This window comes from Centruroides vittatus, unplaced genomic scaffold (assembly GCF_030686945.1).
Source record: "Centruroides vittatus isolate TY-2023 unplaced genomic scaffold, ASM3068694v2 scaffold_2520, whole genome shotgun sequence".
In the NCBI taxonomy this organism is placed as follows: domain Eukaryota; kingdom Metazoa; phylum Arthropoda; class Arachnida; order Scorpiones; family Buthidae; genus Centruroides; species Centruroides vittatus.
The window spans coordinates 1,911,881-1,936,369 of record NW_027122689.1 but is presented as its reverse complement, the minus strand read 5'-3'; the positions used below and the strand labels follow the sequence as shown (position 1 = coordinate 1,936,369).

The 24,489-nt window shown below is 32.2% G+C and overlaps 2 protein-coding genes across 2 annotated transcripts; one reads left to right on the top strand and one right to left on the bottom strand.

Annotated features, from left to right (window-relative positions):
- Positions 1-2,915: 2,915 nt before the first annotated feature.
- On the bottom strand, positions 2,916-10,090 carry LOC136987618 (tetraspanin-9-like). The gene is made up of 9 exons (XM_067285381.1): positions 9,917-10,090; positions 5,337-5,420; positions 5,214-5,262; positions 5,094-5,146; positions 4,940-5,014; positions 4,792-4,860; positions 4,540-4,662; positions 4,361-4,447; positions 2,916-4,283 (listed from the first exon to the last, which is right to left on the bottom strand). Exons 1-9 carry the CDS (start codon positions 9,974-9,976, stop codon positions 4,179-4,181), a joined length of 705 nt encoding a protein of 234 aa, XP_067141482.1. The 5' UTR covers positions 9,977-10,090; the 3' UTR covers positions 2,916-4,178.
- Positions 10,091-12,465: 2,375 nt separating this feature from the next.
- Positions 12,466-14,277, top strand: LOC136987550 (piggyBac transposable element-derived protein 4-like). The gene has a single exon (XM_067285294.1). The coding sequence runs from the start codon at positions 12,466-12,468 to the stop codon at positions 14,275-14,277; it is 1,812 nt and encodes a 603-aa protein (XP_067141395.1).
- The last annotated feature ends 10,212 nt before the right edge of the window (positions 14,278-24,489 follow it).

Below are 24,489 nucleotides of genomic sequence, written 5' to 3'. Positions count from 1 at the left end.
TCATAATTAATTTTCGATTATTTTTAAACGAAACAATAAACATTCAGGTGGCGTAACTGACTTAATTAACCCTCTAGCGGCGAGGTCAAACTTACAATTGAGCGGAGTATAAATGTATTTATTCTGTGATAAACCCAACAATCAGATTCAGCAGCATTGTTAAAATTTTAACTAAAAAAACAAGATGTCTTCCAGTACAGTGCCAAATTAAGGCATACGTGTATTCATTATCTGATATAGGTCCAGTATTCGCGTTATTTTATTGATGTGCGCTCTAAGAAATGATATATTTACACCCTGTTCGTTATTAAAAGATTAAACGAATGTTATGAACTAAAATAATTGCATATATATATATATGTATATATGTATGTATATATATGTATATATATATACATATTCCAGTTTTATATATCTAGTCAATATTGTATGTCTTCCAAATATAATCAGCTGCTTATCGAGGTATTGCACTATTGCAATAAGAAAAATCATTACAGAAATGCAATATTGCACATATATGTAATCCAGGAGAGATAGTAGGTATTAATTATTTAAATAATTATTGCACAAATAATCAGTAGCACCATACGATAACAGCTTTTGGGTCTTCCAATTGGGAACATTTAAGAAATGTTCTTTCGTGTGCGCTTTCATTTCGATATATTTATAAAATGTATTTTTATATTCTTAATTTATGCCTTTAAAAATATTTATTTAATTATATTTATGCGTGAAAGTGATTTAATTTTCTAAAATTCGTATTTAAATATTCGAAAATGCGAAACGATCACGCAGTTTTTCAAGGGAAGGATGAAACACCAAAATTAAAAGGGTATGTGCGAAAGAAAATGGTATATACGGCAATTATTAGTCCATATTTATAACACCAGTGTAAATGCGGGGCTGCAATTTATCAGGTTAAAAACATCAGGAGCAGTCATTTGGAGTGGCAGTATGGAAGCTCGTGTGCTTCCATCAAGAGGGTCTAGAATCGAATCTCGCTCAGAGGGGCTACGCTCTTATTCCTTTCACGTAGTTCTCTTATAGAATAGGGGACGTAGAGAAACACAAATTTCATATTATTATTCACGTTACCAGAGCGTATCGACTGTGCTATGTTTAAAACTGTGTTAAATATACTACAAGATCAAAGCAGCACACCCCAAGTAAGAAAAATCATTAACTTAAAATTAGGCAAATTCTGGTTAATCAGCAGAGTGACTGCTCTAAAGAAACAGCGCCAAATTTCCCCTAGTGTTGAAAATATGAACTAATGTCATATTCTTTCGCAAATATCTATAAATTTCCCAAATTAGTATATATATATAATATATATAACTAAATCTTTATAATTTTTCGAACAAACAGGAAATTAATTAATAACGTTAAAATAATTTTTTAAAATTAATATAAAGGATAATAAATCTAGAATTTTATATTTATTTCTCTATGAAATAAGTATAAAGTAAATATGAGAAAAAATAAACACGAACGTTTCAATCGGGTTACAAAGGAAATCTTCTTTATAGTCAATGTATTCAGAGATAATTTGAAAATTATCTTTAATTACGTTAGAGCTATAATGATACTGTCTGGTAGACCAATTGATTATAATAAATCATGAAGAATAATTATATTCTTTTATGAATTTATATACGTTTGGTTAGGAAATTCCTTCTTGGAATTTAATCAATTTTCCTGATTTTTGTTACAGAAGCGTATTAATTCATGTATTTTAATAAAATAAAATTTATAATAGCACTTCTACGTATACTTTTTAAAAAAGTTCAACGTTCTGTAGAAATTTTATTTGTGTTATCTGGCGCGTGGTCTCGTCGCGCCGCGCCGCGTAGTACGTCGATTGTGTAACTTCTATTACTTTCGTGTGTTTTTATTTATAAATCTTAATCGAGTTTACCAATTTGAGTCACATTGGATACAAGAAAACAGATACGCTTATTTTTTAATGCGATTTATATAATAAAATAAGTTTTATAAGCGAAGGCGCGTCGAGTGGGGATCGACAGTTTTATTTATTTTCTATATTTTTATTTATCTTTAAATTTCAATTTTTTACATAAAATTAAATTTGATGTAAAAATTATTTTACATAAATTTAGAAAAAAATATAGAATATTTAAACTTCGTACAATCACCCCCACGTGACGCAACGCGACCAAACCAAGCGCAGCGCTGTACAATAGACATATTTTACCAATTTATTAAAGGAAATTTAATTAGAAACACTCCAGAAATCGATAATAAAGTTAATTTTTAGTTAATTATAATTTTTAAAAAATGAGAATTTTACGAGTGTGAACGAAGAAGTTAACGACTTCTTTGCCTAACGTCGTTTCTGTTCATTAACTTGGCAATTGTAAACATGTCAAAAATCTGTTTTGTTTTGGTTCGTTGAACCATTGAACGTGTTTATGTTCATTTTGGAGATATTTAAATTCCTGTAGGTGCGTAAATAGATAGATAATTAGCAATTTAAAAGGTCTTCCATATGTATGTATAGCTATGTAACTTCAATGAAGCGGTGTCTTTCGTAAAGGTACTGTGTACATAAATCAATGAGAGATCGAACCACATTTGTACTTTTTTCCCTGTTTTGTTCTTCTGGTTCGATCTATGCACGTTCAGCAATCGATGTTAACCATGTTTTATGTGTTTGTAGTAAAACAAATTCAAAGAATAAGCAGTATTATATGTGAAATTTAAGTCTTCCAAACGACACGTTTGGTGTCACATGATTAAAAAAAACAAACAAAAAAAAAATATGTAAAACCGAAAGGTTTCTATGTCCAGTTCATTGAGCAAGTAATGTATTGAGAAACGCCTTATTCTAGATGTTGTTGGCTGGTGTAGCGGATGTCTGTTGTTCATAAATCCAGCAATAAAACATGAAAAGGTAAATCAAAATCTTTCTCGTCTCCTCCTTTTATTTACATTCACTTACACGAATTTGATTTTTGTTTAAATTAAATTTAAACAAAAGACAACACAAGGTATAGTCTTTAGATTCGTCACACGGGGAAATAGGAATCAGAATACAACTATAACACAAGAATGAGAATAAACATTATAATACAGGTATCACAATAGTTTTGTGTTCTTATGAAGTGAAACAGACGAATATAAAGGTTGAAATTTTTGTTAAAACAACGAATCTGAAGACAAATTATTGTTCCTGGAATATTAAAAAAGAAAATCTGAAAGCAAAATAATGTTTCTGTAATGTATAAAAGGCGGATCTATCTAAACTTTGTATTGTCTTCTGGTTATGAGTAATTTTTTATTAAATTTAGTAATTTTTTATAGACCTAGAAATTAAAATTATAATTTTTTTTCTTTTAACTGTAAAGGGGTTAAGAAACCATTTATCTATACACTCATTTTTCTCAATTATCAAAGTGTTAAGTTCTCAGAAACCTTTTCAAATAACCGTGGGACAAATTTCGTTAACATCAATAGATACACGGGAGAGAGAGAGGAGAGAGAAGGACGTGTTGGGCAGTTCGTAATTTGTCACACGACCTCCCCAACCAGAACTATTAATCAATTAAAAAAAATAAATAAAGCCGTTCCGTTGTAAAGCGTTACGTACAGACTTTTAAAGCACCATAACGACACAAGTTACACCTTTTTTTAATTCAAGTTTGTATATAACATAGAATATTAACACAGATCGAGTTAAAAATATGAATTACAGTCCAAAAATAGATAATTTTTTTCGAAATATAGAGTTATATATTTATATATATGTGTGTAGATAGAAAATTGGACAGTAAAATTTTTAAAAAATCAGAAATTCTTTTAGAATTTGTACCACATTCAAAAGGCACATGAACGAGAACGTCGCAGATACAATACACAAGCTGGCATGCTGATAATATACATGGTTTTTTTGTAAATTAAACAAAATTAAAGTCATACCAGTAATATTTACATCTCAAACATGTTCTTATATATATATACAAATTGCCTACAGTCAAGCCTTTCTTTTTCTTTCTTTCTTTCTTTTTTTTTTTTGATAGTTAAACAGCAATTTCAATAGCACTAAAATAACCCGTAATAGGTTTTATAAAACGTTAAAATCAACAAAAATATATTTATATAAATTATTTAGATACTTATATTTCGATCAGGAAATCTGGAATTTAATTATTTACAGTTTAAAGATATGTATGGGAATGACTGGTATCGAGAGAATTGATGGAACTTCTCCGTTCTCTTTTGCTATGACTGACAACGTAGACGGTTAGAAGCACGCAAACAACCTAAAATATTCATTTAAAAAATTGTTTAACAATTAATTTACTATATAAATTCGTCGGAATTTATGTAAACAACTCACTTGAACTGCTAGTATCGATCCTAAACACGCTACCCAGATTGTTTTATTTTTAGACATCCAGTCCATCATCTTGTCTCTGCATCCCTCCTGGAACACACAATGGTTTTTAGTGTGTAAAACGGCCAATTTTATGTATTTTTTCTTTGTTTATATTGTTTTAAATTAGAATTTTTAAGTACCTTATATAATTCCGGTTCTTCTAAGATGTCTTCCTCCTTCATTATAGGTTTATAACAACTTTTATCAATGGGAGTCGATTCCGGTGAATAATCTTCGGGTCCTAGAAATCCGCAGCATGCGAACTAAATAGTAAATAATATATAATATGGCTATTAGCGATTTTCCTTTGATGATGTATTGATAGCTGTACGGATCGCATCGCTTCTGCCGCGCGGTAGAAGCCACGCGACCGTCCCACAAATTTGATTTACCTCTTTTTGTAGGACATTTCTAGCATCCTGATTTACTTCATTCCAAGCAATTCCTAATACTTTGACCAACTAAAAAAAGAAAAAAATTCAAAATAATTAAATTTACTTCTAGAAGTTAAGGAAAACAAGAAAGTGGAGAGCATCCTACCTTTACATTCATGATGTAGAGAGCCACAATACCTCCAATTTCACAGGCAATAGTTAGAACAGATAGAAGAAGAAACTAAAAAAATTCATATAAAATAAATATTATTCACCAAAACTATAATTTACTAATATGAAAAGAATACTTTTATACATACAAACTTCATCAAACATCCACCTTTTCTATAAGATCCTATCCATCCAATAAGACCTGTTATAACAATTTCTATTAATCAGTACATAAAATATTCAAATTTAAAACAAATTATGTAACTAACCTCCTATAAAAATAAGAGTTCCAAAACCCAGAACAACATATGTAAATATCTAAAAATGAAAATGATACATTATAATTCTTACTTTTAAAACACTAAGTCATGTGGTAAAGGTGTTCTACTAACCAATGCTCCTGTAAAAAACATCCCAACTGTGGAAGAGGTGGCGAGAATCCACATCATAAATCCGATCACTCCGCATCCTAGCAGCTGAAATTAACGATAAAAATTATGCAGCAAAATTATTATCAAGAGAAAGCTTTAATATTTAATTTTCTCGTTCAGTATCAGTTCGTGACGCCATTATTGTTTGGCGCGCGTAATCAAAATGGCGAATGGGTTTATCTTCGGAGTGATTTTATAACATTGATAAAAATTATTGATTTTATTAACTCAGATGTAATGCCAAACACTATTTACATCAGTAAAATTTATAAAACATTAATATTTTTAGGGAGATTGAGTAAATGGTAATTACAGTTAAGTAGAGGCGTGGTGCGACGTTACTACTTACGCCATTTGTTAACAGATCACGTTACGAACATTTAAGTTCTTAAATAAACACGAATTTACTATAGTGTTTTCCGTATTGTACAGAAAAAACAAACGGTAACGATTATGACCGCATCGTCGCTTGAAGCGACGCGACGCGCCGTTAACTATTCCATCAAGGTTAGCTTAAGTATTTTTGTGTGCAGTGGCACTTCTCGTTACCAGTTGCAGTCGGTTTAGGCGCGATCATTCCGGTCCAAGTAACTCGATAATGGAATAAAAAATTACAAGGCGGCAGCCATCAATCATTGTCGTTATTTCATCGATTTTTTAGAACAAGCGCTAGGTAAAAAAATATTATTAAAATTTTTCCAACAGAAAAAAATCAGATACGATGCTGTCGAGATAGCCTAATTATTGTTATCGTGCCCGCTACTGGTACAGAAAATTAAATACTCCCCGGATGCGTCTACAGCCATCGTTCACGCGATCGCACCAAAAGATAACGTGACTTAACGCGCTGAATCCACGAATCTAAAATAATATAAAAATAGGACAGGAAATACACAAGAAAATTCACGAATTTCCTCGACCCCGCCTGCCATTTTCATTCTAAAAAATTGAAATTTATACCCGTGATCGCGTTTAAAATTGAAATTCTCCGTTAACCAATTGTCCTGAAACGTAACAATCGTTTAAATTTTTAAATTTAAAGTTTTCTTAATTAACCAATAACGTTTCGGTACGGAACAACACGCCGAGAGCCGATGGTAGCCGGATAAACAACGTGAAATGGCGAGTATTATCGACGACAGACGTTGAATGATGTAAGAAAAGTATCGTCATATATTAGGCATTAATTAAGAGCGTGGCATCACCTAGTAGTTTCAAGGCTATAGTAATCACGCGCAGAGGACACATTAATTGTTAGTAATTCGTTTCAAACCACTTCCTCTGTGTCCTTCTGTCGTCTTCATCGCTCACCTTCTTAAATATTTAGGACAGAAATGGCAAGATAACGATTTCAGAACTGATGGTTTTCGACGTAAACGCTCCAACGACTGTACACAATAAATATTTCCTTGTTTATTCTAAGAATTTCACGCAACTTTTCCTATCTGAACTAACGCAGAGGCGTCGATAAGTGCGTTGACTCGCAAGCTGTACCGAAATCGAATGTTCGAAATGGGTGCTGATTGCGTGCGAGTGTTTCGCCATCTCGCATTAGCTTCTGACGTCGTTCTAACGTTGATCATTTACGAATACGAACATTTCGTCATAAAACGTCGCGAGCGTTTCTCTCGTAACGTCATAACAGCGAATGCGTAAAAATGAAAATTTTAGCTCTAGTTCATCTTGGACTTAATCGTAAGAAAATCGAAAGTGACTCATTTATTTTATATTTTGCATTTTACGCCACTTGTCGACGTATTTCCTAGCGTAAACCTTCGATAATGACGTCACGATTTCGGATACAAAACCGTTCACGACTAAATTCGCGTTATTAAATGGCGATGTCGCTATCGTTATTACTAAAGGCTGGCTAATCGCCGACGTGGCATTTAAATTACCGATATTACATGGCGACTACACCGCTTACCGCAATCGCTATCGCATCGATCTAACCATTGATCTTGTATAGAAAATCCTCTAGAGAGAAGAATCGCTGGTGCTTCCATCTTACAATAGATAATTGAATATAACGTCCGTTACGGATCATTACATCACAGGCAAAGGAAATTACATTAATCCACGTCCATCATCATAGCGGCCAGATCGTGTAATTGACGAATTTTAACGGTAAAAATTGAGAAAAATTTTAATGGAGTTTAAAGTTAATTATGTTACAGAACTTATGTAATGAGTTTGTCCTTGCAATTGATGAAACAACAACAAACGCATCGCACCGTTAATTAAATCATCATCTGCCACCCCTCCCAGGCTCATTTAAATAGCACATTCTATCTGCTACGTGCAAACGGAGAACTGTTGACAATAACAGGAAGCGAAGAAAGTGCAACTGGTGTCAAAAAATAAAAATTCGTAAAAGGACCCACCTAAGTGTTCTAAAGCTTTATCTCCTATTATATTTTGAACCCGGTCGCGACCTGATATATAAAAGTTGTTCAGCTGGTTCTATACAAAACCTTACTTTATATTGTGTCTATCAAAGTCAATACGTTTGTCTGACCTATAATTATGCATCTAGATTGACCGACCTCCCGCTTCCGTGGTTCGTGATATTATCTATACTATAAATTTTGTTACGTTTCTAATAAAATCAAACGTAACAAAATGGTGGGGTTTTTTCATAAATATTTATATAGATTTGTTAATTTATCATTTCCTTTATTTACATCCTTTCAACTTGATGCTTTCCGCCATTAAATAATTTAAAAAATCAGGAACTTGCCATTTAATCAATTGTCTTACCCCGTCTTTAATAATTTATCAATTGTTATAAATAAATCAAATTCTATATTTGTTACGCTTATCAAAATTTAGATACAGTATTTGTTTACGGGGTAGTTAAATATATAGTTACAAATGGCTATATTCTCTGCAATCTGTTGTGCTAATGCATTCGTGAATCTTCATAAATGCAAGGACAGTAACACAGCACACAGGAACTTAGTTACATAAAGTATGTTCCTTGTTGTACATTAAGCTTACTGTAAATATGCTGACGTAACTTAGTTAATTTATTAAGGCTAAATTACGATCAAATTTCCCATTTAGTATTTTTGTAACGGTCGACGCGAGGTTTTCTCGTAACGGAACTGAAATCGATCGTTACTTCACGTCTCGTTAGCTGAACAAAATTTAATTTTCCGTTACTACAACGTACTAAACTTTCCAAAATTATAAATAATCTGTAAAAAAAATCCTCGTAACTTTGCTAAAACGTCACATGTTACGCGGGGATTTCACTTTCACTTTCTAGTTACCCATCTAAATATCGAAATTTATATATTGAAGCGTTAATTCGGTTTATTGGAGAAGTAGGAGAAAAAAAATCTGTATATAAGTTATTTATTATCGTAACATTCGTCACACAACAAGAATCCCCACAAATGAATCATTTCTATGTCAGAAGTTAGTTATTAGAACCGGAACATGGGCTCACCGACCGTAACCATGCAAAATTCTTCTTAAGAATTAATGACCTCTATAAGCTGACAGTAGGTTAAAATTAGTGATGGTTAATTCCTCGTTAAAGTTACCGTCCGGTTTCTATAAATAACCAACGTAACGTGAATCAGTATCATCAACAAGTGTCTTTTTTAAACGTTCGACTTAATCTCCAGCTGTAACGCGACAAATTATACATCTATACTCGTTACGGGCCTACTGTACTTGATTTAATTCTATACAGTTGATGTTACGAATGCTACTATAGTAACAAAAACGACAGGAAGCCGGGGAAAGGAAAGGAAATGCCACTTTTTTTCCTTTCGTCTTGTCATCGCCCCTCACAGATAATGGAAACTGTCTTCGTCTCGTGAGATAATCTAAAGAAAACGAGCATTTTTTTAGAGTAACGTAAAACTGACAGTTACGCAACCAGTGGACTTTTTTATGTTACTTTTCCTCCATTACGTTAATCAACCAACCGCACGATGCAAGGTTACACCGTGTTGAAAACTGCATCAAAAAATACGTTTCATCTTCCGTTATTTGAGACGATTTGTTACTCGATCGATATCGTAACGTTTCTAAAACGCATAGATCGCACCATAACGTGAGCGAGCCTTTTTTTCTACTGACGACTCGAGCCTGTTGCTTCTACATAATGTTACTTTACTTTTGATCGAGTTATTTCCGTCTGTGCGTAACTTTCATCGCCGAAAATAGCTTCTAGAAAGGGAAACAAAAGTATGTCGACGCGATTTTCTCGCTTTAAATCGACACGTAACGCTGACTAAAATGTGAAATCGAAACCTAAAGCATCCTCTTTCTCTAAATTCTCTAATTACCAAGCATGTTTGTATACGCAGAGATCGTATGTCGGGTGTCGCGTAACTTAGAAAAACCCCGTTTTATCGCCTGTAAAATGCGCGCAAACGATAAAATTTACCGTCACATTCTGATCTAAGCCCCGAGGGTAATATATTTCACTAAAAAATCGATGACAAAAAAGCGAAATTGTAAACACCCTCGGAGGATTTCTACCATTGTCACTCTATTGAAATACAGAAAGAAAGAAGACTTACCCAGGTGATGAAGGCCAAGAAACACACGCAGTGTCGAGCGCAAGTACGTAGAGAACCCATTTCGACCTCCGAACCCGGTCCAGAATCCCGCACGTGCGGGAGTTTCAACCGTTGGATGGCATGCGCGCTCGTTCGCCACCTCCGACTGTTGGCGAATGTCTCTATAGATTGACTGCACCGTCGACTTCCTCCTTATCTGACGCGCACGCGCATCCTCACGACTTGTCCTCACTCGCCCGCGGACGCGGATCATCGCCGGGACGTCTCCGTTTCTCTTACAATACTTTATATTATTCTCGGTGCCTTAAATCGATTTTTCGCTCTTCCTTAAACGCCTTTAATTGCAAATCGGATACATTTCTTGATTAAAACCGCGGTAAATGTTAGTTTTCAATGAGGCGTGCTTCATCAAACATGGCGCCGGAATCCGATGCATATTACTCATTTTAAAAATTGCTTTATTAAATTATACTTTTGAATAAGAACATTTCTCAATTATTAAACTAAATCTCGTGTAATTTTAACCTAATTTTCTCACTGAAGCTTCGCTATGCATAAAATCTAGAACGTAAAACTCAATTTAATTTCATTAATTAGAGATTAAACATAATCTTAGACATCATTTTCGACAAAATCCCTCTAGCGGCTGTTTTATTGAAAATAAAAATGAATTATTTTCTCTGTATATTGACACTAAACTAGATCCAGCAGCGGGAAATTAACCCTTCGTCACGCGCCTAGTGCCGATTCGGCACCAATCGATTTTTAATTAGTTCGTGTAAAAATTCTAATTGTCCGAAAAATCTGAAAAAATTATTACCTGTCTAATTTTTCTTCAATTTTATGATGCGCTATTCATTTTTTGCTTAAAGCGTTCCGTTATTTTTAATTAATTATTGGTGCCAAATCGGCACTATGGCGCGCGTTATCTCGGATTTCAATTTTCAAATTTCCCGCCAGTTGTTGTTACTAAAAATAGCCGCAGCGGTGGCGCGCGCGCGCGCTTCTTTGTTTATAATGGCGTTATTTTAAAGTGAATTACTTCTAATAAACTGAAATTTGATCAGAAATAATTTAAATTTTTCCATTGGTATTTTTAAATGTTTTTATAAAGTTTTATGACATCATCACATTTTTCTAAGTGAAAGTAAACAATTTGTTAGCCATTTTACTATCAGCTGATAGAAAGGGGAGTTTTTGAAAACAAAGTAATAAAGCGATTAGTAGTTTCTTCTTTTTGACAGTTGAGGACTAGCGAGTCTATTATTTTTGCTAGAAAAAACAAGCTTTACTACTCTGAGGTTAAAAATAATACAATTTCGTGAAATTTAATAAATCTGATGTCAATAAATAAAATTATTTATAGTGAGTTGATGTTTTTTAAGTTTAATTTTTGCATTTACAAATCAAATTACAGAAAATATAATAAAAATTTCATTTTTTATTACACCAACGAGTATTTTATTCTGTTAGATAGTAGAGAAATCGAGGATGTAATGACATTTTTATGACCATCACGCGATTGTTTTTTCTTCTCCCCGGCCATGCTGTTTTTGCGTTTTATATAAATTTTGTCGTTGATACAAGCGTCCAAGTCGAAGTTCAATCTTTCTATTTGACATTTAACACCTATGATCAAGTCACACCTGCGACTTACGTTGTTTATTTCGTACCTTCACGACATATTGATGTTACACAGTCCTTTTTCTAGAGAAATTTTTCTATTTCTCTTACGTTTTGCGAGGTATTTGGACCCTGTCTGGAATCTCACATGTACAATAGTACACATTTCAATAGACGATATAAAAAATCGCTTGTAAAATACATATGAACTATGCACATAAAAATGTAGCATCGAAAATGTTAAGTTTTATAAAATACATTTTTTCCCCTATATTTTGTCTTTCATGAATTGGAATATTCTTTTATTGCTGTTGGTTTAATACTTATAGATCATATGGGTTTTATGAGGGTTTTTTTTTTTGTTTGCCGTCTTTTCAAATATGTATTATTGTTCTAAGAATGTAAATAAACTTTCAAATAAATGGTATAACTCTAGTACCTGTCTTCAGATGAATCCAGAAATGGAATGTTTTAAAATTTTCAATTTTTGCCGTAAAAACACTGAATGATAGGTAAAATAATAATTATAATTACTTAAATAAATAAAAATTTTATTGGAACTACTGTCATAAAACTTCGTAAGATGATACCAAACTACAAATAAATAAAATAAATCAATCTCCTGTCAAATTGTATTTTTTTAAATTAAAACTTCGATTCCCAAACAAGGTTAGGCTTGGTCTAGGGCAGTAATTATTGAGTCACGTGACAGAAAAGGGAGCTTACAAAAAATTTACCAAATAAGGAACCCTATTCACATATTTCCATATTTGGTAAATTTTAGTCCTCTCCCTTCTCTGTCACGTGACTTTTTACTCTGATACTATATAAGTGCAGTTTTTTCGCATTAGCTCGTCATTGTTTTTGTTGCTGTTTTTGGTTTCGAGTATAGTTCTTCTTTTTTACGATTGTGTTAAAACAGCGCTATGGATAAAAGTAATTTTTACTTGCTTTCATCTTCGGAGATAACAGAGATGATTGAAGATGATGATGATGTTTTTTCTTCGGAGGAAGAGGATGATATTTTGGAGCAGCGAAAATCGGACTCTGAATCTGAACAATCTTGTTCAGACCTAGACGAGGTTAGTACTTCTGGTTCATTTTTTATGGGTAAAGACCGTGTAACTAGGTGGAATAAGGAAATGCCCCTTCAAACTCAGAGGAGAGAGAAAGAAAATATTATAACTCATTTGCCTGGCCCAAATGGAAGAGCAAAGTTCGTCAAAACACCTTCGGAATGCTGGAAGTTATTTTTTGATGACGATATATTAAATCATATTGTCGAAAATACAAATAAGTATATAGAGAGAATAAAAGAAAAATTTAGCCGCGAGCGTGATGCCATCTCAACAAATATTTGTGAAATAAAAGCTTTTATAGGAATATTGTTTGCATGTGCGGTGATGAAATTAAATACAGTAAATTTGCGAGATATTTGGACCTCCGATGGTTTCGGAATAGAAATTATAAAACCTGTGATGTCAGAGAAAAGATTTAGTTTTCTAATAAGAGCGTTAAGATTTGACGATAAAGCTACTAGAAATGATCGTCGTAATACTGACAAACTCGCTGCGGTGCGAGATTTTTTTGAGAAATTTGTTACTAATTGCCAAAAGAATTATTACCCATCGGAATATTTAACTATAGACGAGATGTTGGAGGCATTTAAGGGCAGATGCCAATTCCGGCAATATATTCCAAGCAAGCCGTCAAAATATGGGATAAAAATTTTTGCCTTGACAGATTCAAGGACTTTTTATAGTAGCAACTTAGAAGTATATGCGGGAATGCAACCGCAGGGCCAATATTTCACAAGTAATTCTCCTAAAGATGTTGTGTTAAGATTATGTAAACCCGTAGCAGGCTCTGGAAGGAATATAACATTTGATAATTGGTTTACGAGTTACGAACTTGCATTAAAATTATTAGACATAAAGCTGACGTCAGTCGGTACTTTAAAAAAAAATAAAAGAGAAATACCGCCAGAGTTCATTACTTCGAGAAACAGAACTGTATTCAGTAGCATGTTTGGATTCCAAAAAAAGTGTACTTTAGTTTCATATTCTCCCAAAAGAAATAAAGTAACTCTCTTACTATCAACTTTACACCACAACAATAGCATTGATTCTTCAACCGAGGAAAAAAACAAACCCGAAATCGTAACGTTTTACAATCTTACAAAGGGAGGCGTCGACGTTGTTGATAAACTGGCGTCACGTTATAATTGCGCAAGATACTGCCGACGCTGGCCCCTTGTTATTTTTTATAGTTTGCTAAATATTTCGGCCGTAAATTCTCATGTCATTTATTATCTGAATAATAAACTTCCACAAAATCAACGCAGAAGACACTTCATGAAACTGCTATCGATCGAACTAATGACTCCGCAATTAAAATTACGTGCACAAAAAGAAAATTTACCCAGAAACATTAGAACGGCAGCCCTTCAATTCTCTAAATTGCAACATGAAACATCAGAATCGGAATCAGAATCAACAACAGCATCAACAGGGACATCACCGGCATCAACATCAGTAGCATCCACATCTGCGGCATCCACATCTGCAGCATCAACATCACGGAAGCGATCATCCTGTTCTGATTGCGGTTATAAAAAAGGCAGAAAGACGACAAATAAATGTTTTCGATGTAATAAATACATTTGTGGTGAGCACTCACATAATTTATGTAAGTCATGTATAGAAAGTTCAGAAAGAACAATAGAATTAGAAAGTTAATACTATATGAACGTATTCATTTTTTATATTACCTATTTTTCTGTATTTCTTTTATTTTCTGGGTTAGGCATAAGGGGTTGCTTTCAGTGACTTGCAAACAGGACCTTTTGAATATTGTCCAACAAATGAACGATATTTATAGATATATATATCAATAAAAATTGTTTATTTGTTGAATACTGCATCTAAAAAATCCTGTTTGCAAGTCACTGAAAGCAACCCCTTATGCCTAACCCAGAAAATAAAAAATTAACTTTTTTTGCATACGTTAATTATAATTCTTGCAATACAAGATGTACATAAAATTTTAGCATTGTATAATGTAAAATGTATAAACGAATAATAGAAATGAATATTTAAATGTATAAATAAATAATATATAATATAATTTTATCTGTATTACCAATTTATGCTGTTTATCTTAATTATTATTTATATAACTCTTGTATTGAAAGTAGAATAGATGTAAGCAAGAGACGAGATAATTGACATCTAGGCGTTAAGTGTCGCCTGGATGTCAATTTTCTCGTCTCTTGCTTATTCAGAGATCGGCGTGAAGTCCACCATCGTCAGGATTATTATAGATCTAATAGAATAGATGTAAAAAACATTTTGGTATAGTATAAACATTTTTTTCTATTATATTTTTGTTCCGTTTTTTTTATTTTTTAAATACACTCAGTAATTAATATATATTATTCCTATATAGATTTATTAATTATAATAAACATACACTATTTAATATTATATGAAAATAACACTTTTTAATTAACATCTGAAATGAAGAAGTAATTGAATCGAGTCCCATCGCCATCTTTAATAACGCGCGACAGTAATTAATTGATTCTGAGCGCTTCGCGTTGCATCAATTTAAATAATTTATAAAAATTAAAATTATAAATATGTTTATAAAATAATTGACGATATCTGTTCGTAATAGTATTGTAAAACACACTGTACTTATAGTTTAGCATTTCTGATAAATTTTAATAAATATCTGAATTTTCGTATATTTTATATATAAAAATCGAAGAAAAAAACATAAATTTGTAAAACTTAATAAAAAAAATATCTACAACTTCATAACACATATAAGTATGAGAATCCATCAAAAAAAGATAGTTAATAATAATTAAAATTGAGAAAAAAAATAAAACTTTCAAGGTAAGGTAATTTCTGTGGTAAAATGTGAGGTAAGCGATCACGTGACGCCCGTCTCCCCATCTTCTGTAACCAAAACGGACGAGGTTGAAATAAAAGCCTAATCACCAGTAGAACTAAAAACAAACATCGGCGCGTGCCTAGAGCAATAAACTTGAACAGGAGCGAAGATGAAACACGACACTTTGTAATTTATGCTAATTACCTTCTAATATTAAAAAATTAAAATCATCAATAAATTATGATGAAATTAAAACTTTTTTGACTGAATTCGATTACAAACATATTAGTAAACTGGATTAAAGTAAAAATACCCGTTTTCCGATGTTAAATTTTTATTAATTAATTTTTTAAATTGGTGCCGAATTGACCGAGCGCGCGTGATTCTCTGTATATTGACACTAAACTAGATCCAGCAGCGGGAAATTAATCGAGCGAAGCGAAGAATAATAAATAATGGAATGCTGTGTATCGATATTCGACCGTGACCGTTTGCAATGGATATCTTCTACAAAGAATAAGTACGCCAAGTTATTGGCCAAGTTTTAAACTTGAAAACAATCGTTAATAATCAGGTCTACCGGGTCGTAAAACCATGTTTTGTGACACTAAATTCGTAAACTGGTCAAATTATACGATGCATTGGAAGATAAACGATGACATTGTTGGCATTTATAGTTTTTTATTCTTATTTCCTTAAGCTATTCGCTAAAAGTGTGAACAAGTTAAAATTTGTCCCTATATAGTTCGATGCAACCAGGAAAAAAATGTCGTCTGCATCACTTTAACCTGAATTCTTAACAAAACATAAATGTAGATTTAAACTTTATTAATTCTGTAAACAAATCAATTTATCCAGGTTATTTTGTTTACAAAATTATAAATCCTATCCATTTTTTTAATTATAAAACACGCTTTAAACGTTATACCTTATCATGGCATCATAAATTTAAAAAAAATAATTTAGTGGTGCCAGCTATTAGAATAGAAAATTACAGTTAAAAATAGTTATTAAAACAAATTATCTACATTTTTTTTTACAGTATTTACATAATTTATCATATTACGATTTAATCGGGTTCAGATATGTATACTTTTGGATTTAAAAAACTACGAGTACAAATATATGTACGATTTCTGTAAAAATTAAGCATTTTAATCCGGATATTTTTGGTTAAATTTATAAAAGTAACTCCGTACCAGCAAATTACAAAGAAATTTTAATGTAAATTAATAAAATTTCGATAAATCATCAAAAAATCGCATAAAATTAAAACTTCAAAAATTTCATAGAATATTGGCTTATCTGTAGAGTTTTTGATACAGAACACAGGAATGTACAGAAAAAAACCTTAACAGTTTATATGGAATGATTTTTTTGAAAGTTTTATTAAAATTTTCTTTGAAAAACTTGATAAATGCGTGCGGATGTAGTGCTTAATTAATGATATTTGCATTTTTTTTTGTGTAAATTTGTAGTAATATAATTACATGCGATGATAAATAGTTACCGGAACAACATAAAAAAACATTCGACATTAACCTGTACAGAAATATTTTAGTTTTTGTTTATTTATTTTTTGTGAAGGGGAAAAACATAAATGCCATGAATTGTGAATTGAGTAGAGCGTTAAATATAATCAGCGCCCGAAAGAAAAATACCAAACTAACACTTTTATCCAATTATATTAATGGCTAATGGTAAAACAATTAAGAAAAAGTCGCCATTTTCTTATCTGGTCGAACAATCGTCAGGTGATCTAGTGCGTGAGATAATGGAAGAAACTAATTCCGGGTGGAAGGTTATTTATATTTTTTTTTCGTTTTTTTAAAATATATTTTATTTTAATTACTCCTGCAACGTTTACAAGACATAAGATTAAGGTTTATTACTACTAAAACCATTATAAATTTAGGATCCTGTGAGAGTAACTTCAGTGTAAATCAATTAAGAAATCGCTAATTCATGAAAGTAAAATATATATATATATATATTATTTTAAAGTCATAAAATTGTGTAACGCTGTTTTTAGAAAAATAATGCCCGGGGTTATACACTGTATTTGTAACTACTGAATCGTAACTGATTTACGAATATGTCATTTGGTTCTCATACAAGGGAAGGACTTAATCACACTCATTATAAAAAATAGAATTAAATCCTGATTTATTACTATTTTTATATTAAAAAAATATATATATAGTTATTTTAGAAGCTTAAATAGCTTATAAAATAACCATTCTTCTATAAAAAGAATGGAGAGATGAATAAGATTTGAAACATGGAGTGCTGTATCATCATCCTTTATCATTTTGAAAAGTGATGCGCCGTGTGTCGCGAAAAGACAATGATTTAAGTAAAAAATAGTCTAAAAATATAAGTATCGGAATATATGGATTCGGTAGATAAAAATATAATTATAAATAATTTTATAAAAGTAAGATAAATGTCTTCTCCATCCAAGCATATTTTAATATGTTGTAATTATTGGGTCTAAACATCTACGCTGCTTCCACGCTCCACATCATTCATTAATTACTGATATTTCCGATGTAGATACAACTTCAACTGAATGAAATTCTTACGTTTTTCCTACCTTTAGAAAGGATTGTTATCGTTTTTAATATTTAAAACGTGTCCTAAATTCTATTAATAATCGGGAAAGAACTGTAATAAAGTTAATTTTTGTTTTTTTTCTGCAAAATTTTTACTAAATTTTCCTCTTTTACTATTGTTTATATTAAATTCCTTTATATAAAAGTCATACATATATAATCAATAATTTCTTTGTCTATTTATAATGTTGTATATTAAAAGAATTAGCTATTGTTATTTATTTTTTTTATATACGATTCTGAAATATGTAATGCCACATAATCATTCTTCGCCATTTTAAAAAGTGATGCGCCGCGAGTCGCGTATCTTGGAACGTGGATAAAATCGTTCAGAATTAAAATAATCGAAATTATATTCTCTATAAAATCATTAGACTATTATTTATATGAAAAAATATATGGAGTTGTAAATTCGAATCATTTCTTATGTATTTCTCTTCACTTCATATTAATTAACGACGCGTAGGTACACGCGACAGAGCGATGGAAACATGAACTAAAAAATTTACGATTGTAATAAAATGTCATAACTATATTTATTGTTTCTATATCTTTTCAATAGTTTCCATAATACCTGAAGATGTGAAGGAAAGAACGTTCGTTAAAGCGATTCGCGCCACTCCTCGTCATAGTTTATTTAAAAGTTTGCAGATCAAATTTCTATTGATCACAGAATAATTACTTTAAACTATTTTAAAAGATAATCAATCAACTATTCTATTCTATAATATAAAGTATCATTAATGATTTCAATTACAGTTTTTTTTCTTATAATTTATTATATATAACATTTTAAAAAACCGGTAAAATAATTTTTTAAACATTAAGTAATATCAAAACGTGTGTAGCACCACGTAGCGGCCTCCATATTGGATTCGAATGCGCTAAGACTTACAGATGTGAATAAAATATTAATTAGGTATAATTAATTAATAATAAATAATAAGTAATTAGCATTTAAAAGAAGGAAAAAATATATTTAAAAAATTTAAGGTGTATTTATGTTAAAATAATTCAAAAAAAAGGAAAAAAAATGGCGACGCAAATAATGCAACGTGATGTAACACAGACAGATAACTTTTACTATTACTATTAGATCGTTTTGAAAATTGGCATACGTCACCATGCAAATACAGTAAGATTCCGCTTAACGCGGGGGATGCGTTCCTAGACGACAAAGCGCTAAGAGAAACAGTGTTAAACGAGGTCATTTTAACATAGAGTAAATAGGGATAGGTGAACACGCGACCAAAAATAAACAGATTTTACTTTAATTTTAGGTTATTTTTATATTCATTTGCATAATAATATAGGTTAAATAACACACTAACATATGCACACAGAAATGTGAATTTCATTTTTCTTGTTTTTATGAAAAGGTCCTGGCTCTTCTGAAATTCTTAAGATCGCATCCAAAACTCCTCGTTTCGCTTTTGCATTCCTTTCAAACTCTGGATCATTCGCTACCAAACTTTTACTAAGGAAATCGGTAGAGAAATTCTTTGGGTTCTTCGTTTTCAGAATCTCTATTTTCCAGTTCTACACGAATTCCTTCTTCTGCCAGTTCTTGAAAGTCGTCGTTGGCAAGGCTCTCACTAGAAACCTGTAGTAACTCTTCAATATCCTGCTCGTCTCCATCTCCTAGTCTTGCTGTATACTGTATATTAGAATGACAATTTGGCCAACCTAACGATACAGCAATAGGCTTTTCTCGTTGAGAATTCTTGGATACCTTTAGCCATAACTTCTTCCACACTCTGTTCACGCATTTATCACTTAATTCTTGCCATGCCAAGCCGATATTGTCTACGGCATCCATGATGTTATATTTTTTTTCCAAAATTGAACCAAACAAACGGAGATTTAAAGAAAGGACTCTTTTTTTGCCACCTCGTACCGATTGGTTCGTGTTCGTAAATAATTGTATTATGCACGAATCAATGAAATGCCGCGATAATTAAAATCGGCATACATTGAGCTATTTTTTTTAAGACTTTGAGCAGACCGCGTTATATCGAATCAGTGTTAAGCGAAGCAGCGTTAAGCGGGGTCTTACTGTATGGAGATTATTATACTGTTAAAATATTTTTAATTTCTTAAATAATTTTAAAATTATAATCGATACAATAGTTAGTTAGGTATAAGAACATATAAATAGGGTATTATGGAAGTTATATATTGTATGTAAGTTATATATTCCCGAGTTGGAATTTTTATGGTTCCGGTAACAAGCTTTAATTAAAATTGTATAGTTTCGAGTGACTGAATAATGGACAAAAAAGTATTTTAAACGTGCAGCGAAGGATAGGTCAAAGGATATTTTTCTAGTATGATCTCATTAACGCAAAACAATCTCTTCAATTTTTAACAAAAATATTATTTTGTTTTCAGTAAAAATTGTTTGTAAGTTACATAGTTCTTAAATGTTATAAAAATTTAATTATAAGCATGAGTCACTTTTAGAAATCTTTAAAAACATTTACTGTAAAAAGTCCAATATGGCCGCTATTCAACTTTTTAACACAATATCTGACTGCGAACCTTTTAAACGAACAAATTTGAAGTTTTATTTATCATATAAATAAAATACTTCAAAGGGTCAAAATTGCTTTAAAATTATAAACTAAGCACAAATAATATGTGAATATGGCTTTGTAACAGCCCATATGTTCCAATAAATACTATGTTAATTTAATTTAGATTTATTTTTATTTAATAAATATTTTCATAATTAATTGTCTCTGATTAACTCAATATAATTAAAAATTCAGTAGAACAGAAGCACTCTAATATATATATATATATATAAGATTGTCTTCGTTTTTTAATCTTGTCCCCGTCGCACTTATATGTAAAAATAATCCCTCTGGTAGTGGAAAAGTGTAAAAACTACATATTTTTTGGAATAATTCTTCTATCCTAGCGAATTTTTAACTGTATATTCATCTTGGTCATTTTATCTATCAAACTTATATACCAAATATAATAAATTCTCTCTATATAAAATTCTTAGCTTAAAATCGACACGACACTTTTTTCCGACAACAAACATGGTTATAAATAAATAAATAAATAAATGAAAATAGAAAAGGCAGCACCAAGAATTGATAAATCATCACGAAACTTTTATTATTAATACAGTAGAGCATCGATTATCCGACTTAATTGGGGACTGAGGTTGGTCGGATAACTGAAAAGACGGATAACCGAAAAGTATGAAAAAATACATTATTAGTATAGTGTATTAGGCCTGGTTTAAATACTAGCCTCTCTTTCATGGTAAGCTAAGCTCTTTCATGGTCTGCTGCCAGCTAAAACATGCAAAAATTTAACAAAAATAATATTAAAGTAGCAAGACATAACCAAATATTGTAGCGCCACATCACTAGCGGACATTTGAATTTGCCGACTAGAACGCAATCGGTTAACCGATAATCGGTTAATAGGGGGTCGGATAATCGATGCTCTGCTGTTATCTATATTGGGAATAAGGGGCGAAGCTCGTGGCGTAGCGAAGGGTAAAATTCCCCTAGTTTAGAATAAATTTTTAGAATAATTAATTAGTTCCATTCCACTCCAATAGCGGTAGTGCCCAAAGCGGAACCGGGCTATGTACTAATTTTGGTACCTAATAAACTTAAAATGAATGAAAAAAAATGAATGGCAGTACTAACCGTTTATAACAACCACCCGTCCTAAACGCAAAAATCGTAAAATACTGACATCAACAACAAAAAACCAGTGGAACCAGGAAAAAAATCAAAATTAAAATCAACACATGAAACAGCAACATGAAACTCCTCCAATGGAATATTAACAGCATTCGCAACAAATATGAACTACACGTAGGACATACTTGGGATCCATACGACATTATCCTTTTACAAGAAACAAGGCTTCCAGCCAACTCCGTGCGGACTTTCACGGATACAACTCTTTCTATACTCACAGAGTCAATGGCACAGGTGGGGGATTAGCCACCTACATTCGGAAGTCCTTTCCAGTAAAATTCATTACTACTCGAGAAACAACCAGATGAGGTCAACCAGAATGGCAAATTATGAACATCTCATTCCTAACCGAGTCCATTTCATAAATGTCCACTACCCCCTCAAGCAGACGACAAAGATGGAGATCAACTCTTCAAACTTAATAATCTTTTTAATATCATAATGGCAGCAGACTTCAACACACATCACATTCTCTGGAGTAACTCAAAATCAGACACCAGAGGAAAGTACTCAGCTGGAATCATCCAGAGAACCAATATGGTTTTACTTAACGATGGCTAATATACACATTACAATGTCTGGGTAACAAATACAGCCATTGGCCTCATTTTAGTCATAAGTAGTGTCGTGACAACTGGACTCCTCTTAACATCGACCACAGAAGCAAACACAGAAGAATTAAAACGGAAATCAAAACTAGGAGATCAACGACCAGTCTTATTACGACCTGGACTTCACACACTTCATGAAATTCTTAACAAGTGGGCTTCCAACACAAATTTGTGTTGGAAGCCCACTTGTTAAGATTTTCTCTTAGTGGATTGCTGTTGTAGTTGTTCTTAGTGGATTGTGTAGTCTTAGTGGATTGCTGTTGTAGTTGGTCTTACGACTAACTACAACAGCAATCCACTAAGATAGACCAAAATAATTCCTGCCAACATCTTACTCATAACAAAAATCACTCCATGATGGAATACAGGGTCAACAATCTTTCACCAAAAAACACAAAGCCAGGACAAAATTTAATCACAGTATAAACAAAGATAACTGGATCAAATTCAAATAAGCCATAGAAAACTTACAACAAACCATTAAGAAACGAAAACGTCTATTTTGGGCAAAACAGGTGTCCAAACTTCCAGTTCAAGAATAACATCTGGAAATTATTACAAAAAATTTTCCAACATACTCCCACTACCTAATAACAAATAATGGTCTCGTGATACCAAAAATACTGAGTCAGTCATTGCGGCCTACATCGACAAAACAAATAAGACCTCTGCCCACTTCACCTTTCGTACGAAAGCGAGCATCTTCAGGACCAAGGGTTACGCCATCCTTCAAGCAATTTCCCATGCGGTAAAATTTAAAATAAAAAAAAAAAAAAAAAACTATAGACTAACATGTTGCACGGACTCTAAGGCATCCTGGAAATTATAAATTCATCTAAAAAATCCAGTCATTCCATCATTAATAATATTTTTGCAGCTATCCCCATAAATCAAAACCATCTTCCCAGAATCATATTTATATGGACTCCCGGGCATGTTGGCATCACCATTAATGAAAAACAAATAAGCTAGCTAAGAGCAAATCTAGTTTAACTTAGTACATTTAATATATTCTATTAATCAAAAAACGGATTATTATATTAATTAAACCACTGAAAATGTTACAGTTAACTACTAAGTGTCTTTTTTAAAATAATTTTCGACCTGCACTATCATTATGGTTCGGCTACGCCTACAATGAAGCAGGCGAGTGGTGAAGAACGGGACCTGACATACCCACACGGACCATCCCCAAGAAATTTCTCGAAGTTTTCGCTCGTTCCGAATTTCCCAATGGGGTAAAATGGTATTTTAATCTCTCGGCCATCCGTCCGTCTATTTTTCAGATGTAAATTGATGAATGCAGCGAAAGAATGGCGACAAGATATGTCACTTAAAGTGCATTTCAGAAATGAAATTAACTCTTCTGCTCCTGTGCCAGTTGACAGAGTATTCAGTATGCGGTTTATGTTTAGAAAAATCAAAAATCAAGAGAAAACTAAAAAAGTATGTTCTACTTGATGTCAAATTTTAGTCCCTTGAAGTCTTAAAAAATAAAATGGCGCACGAAGGCAACATTTTAAACGTCGCCGGCTGGATGGCCAAGATGGTTAAAGACGCCATTCTACCGCTGTGGGAGAACGAAAATCAAATACAGGCTGATTTTTCGAGAGAGGGATTTGTATTACTAGAAATAGCGTCATCGTATTAGTCGCGTAGTGTGCTCGTAATAAATCTAGGTTCGAATATCTCGTGTCGTCACGTTCAGAATCATATTAGATTTGATTCTTTCCGTCGTACACTGAATCGACGATTCCGGGTGTTTTCTCGTTTTATTTGGAGTCGTAATCTTGCAAAATTATATCTTTTTAGTTAAATGATACATAAAATAACAAATTTTTATCGTTTAGTAACATAAAATAAAATGATTATCCATGAAAAAATCCCGCTTTCGATGATGTAAGGTAGCAGTTAAAGATAAACAAGTTTTAATCGTGATAATGTTAATAATTGAATATATGAGCACTAAGTTTTTACTCTATGGAAAACTTATCACACACTATTGATGCAGCAGGAGAAATCTGCATGAATTGCTACTGCGTCAATAGTGCGTGATAAGTCCTCCATATAGCCAAAACTCAGTGCTCACATAT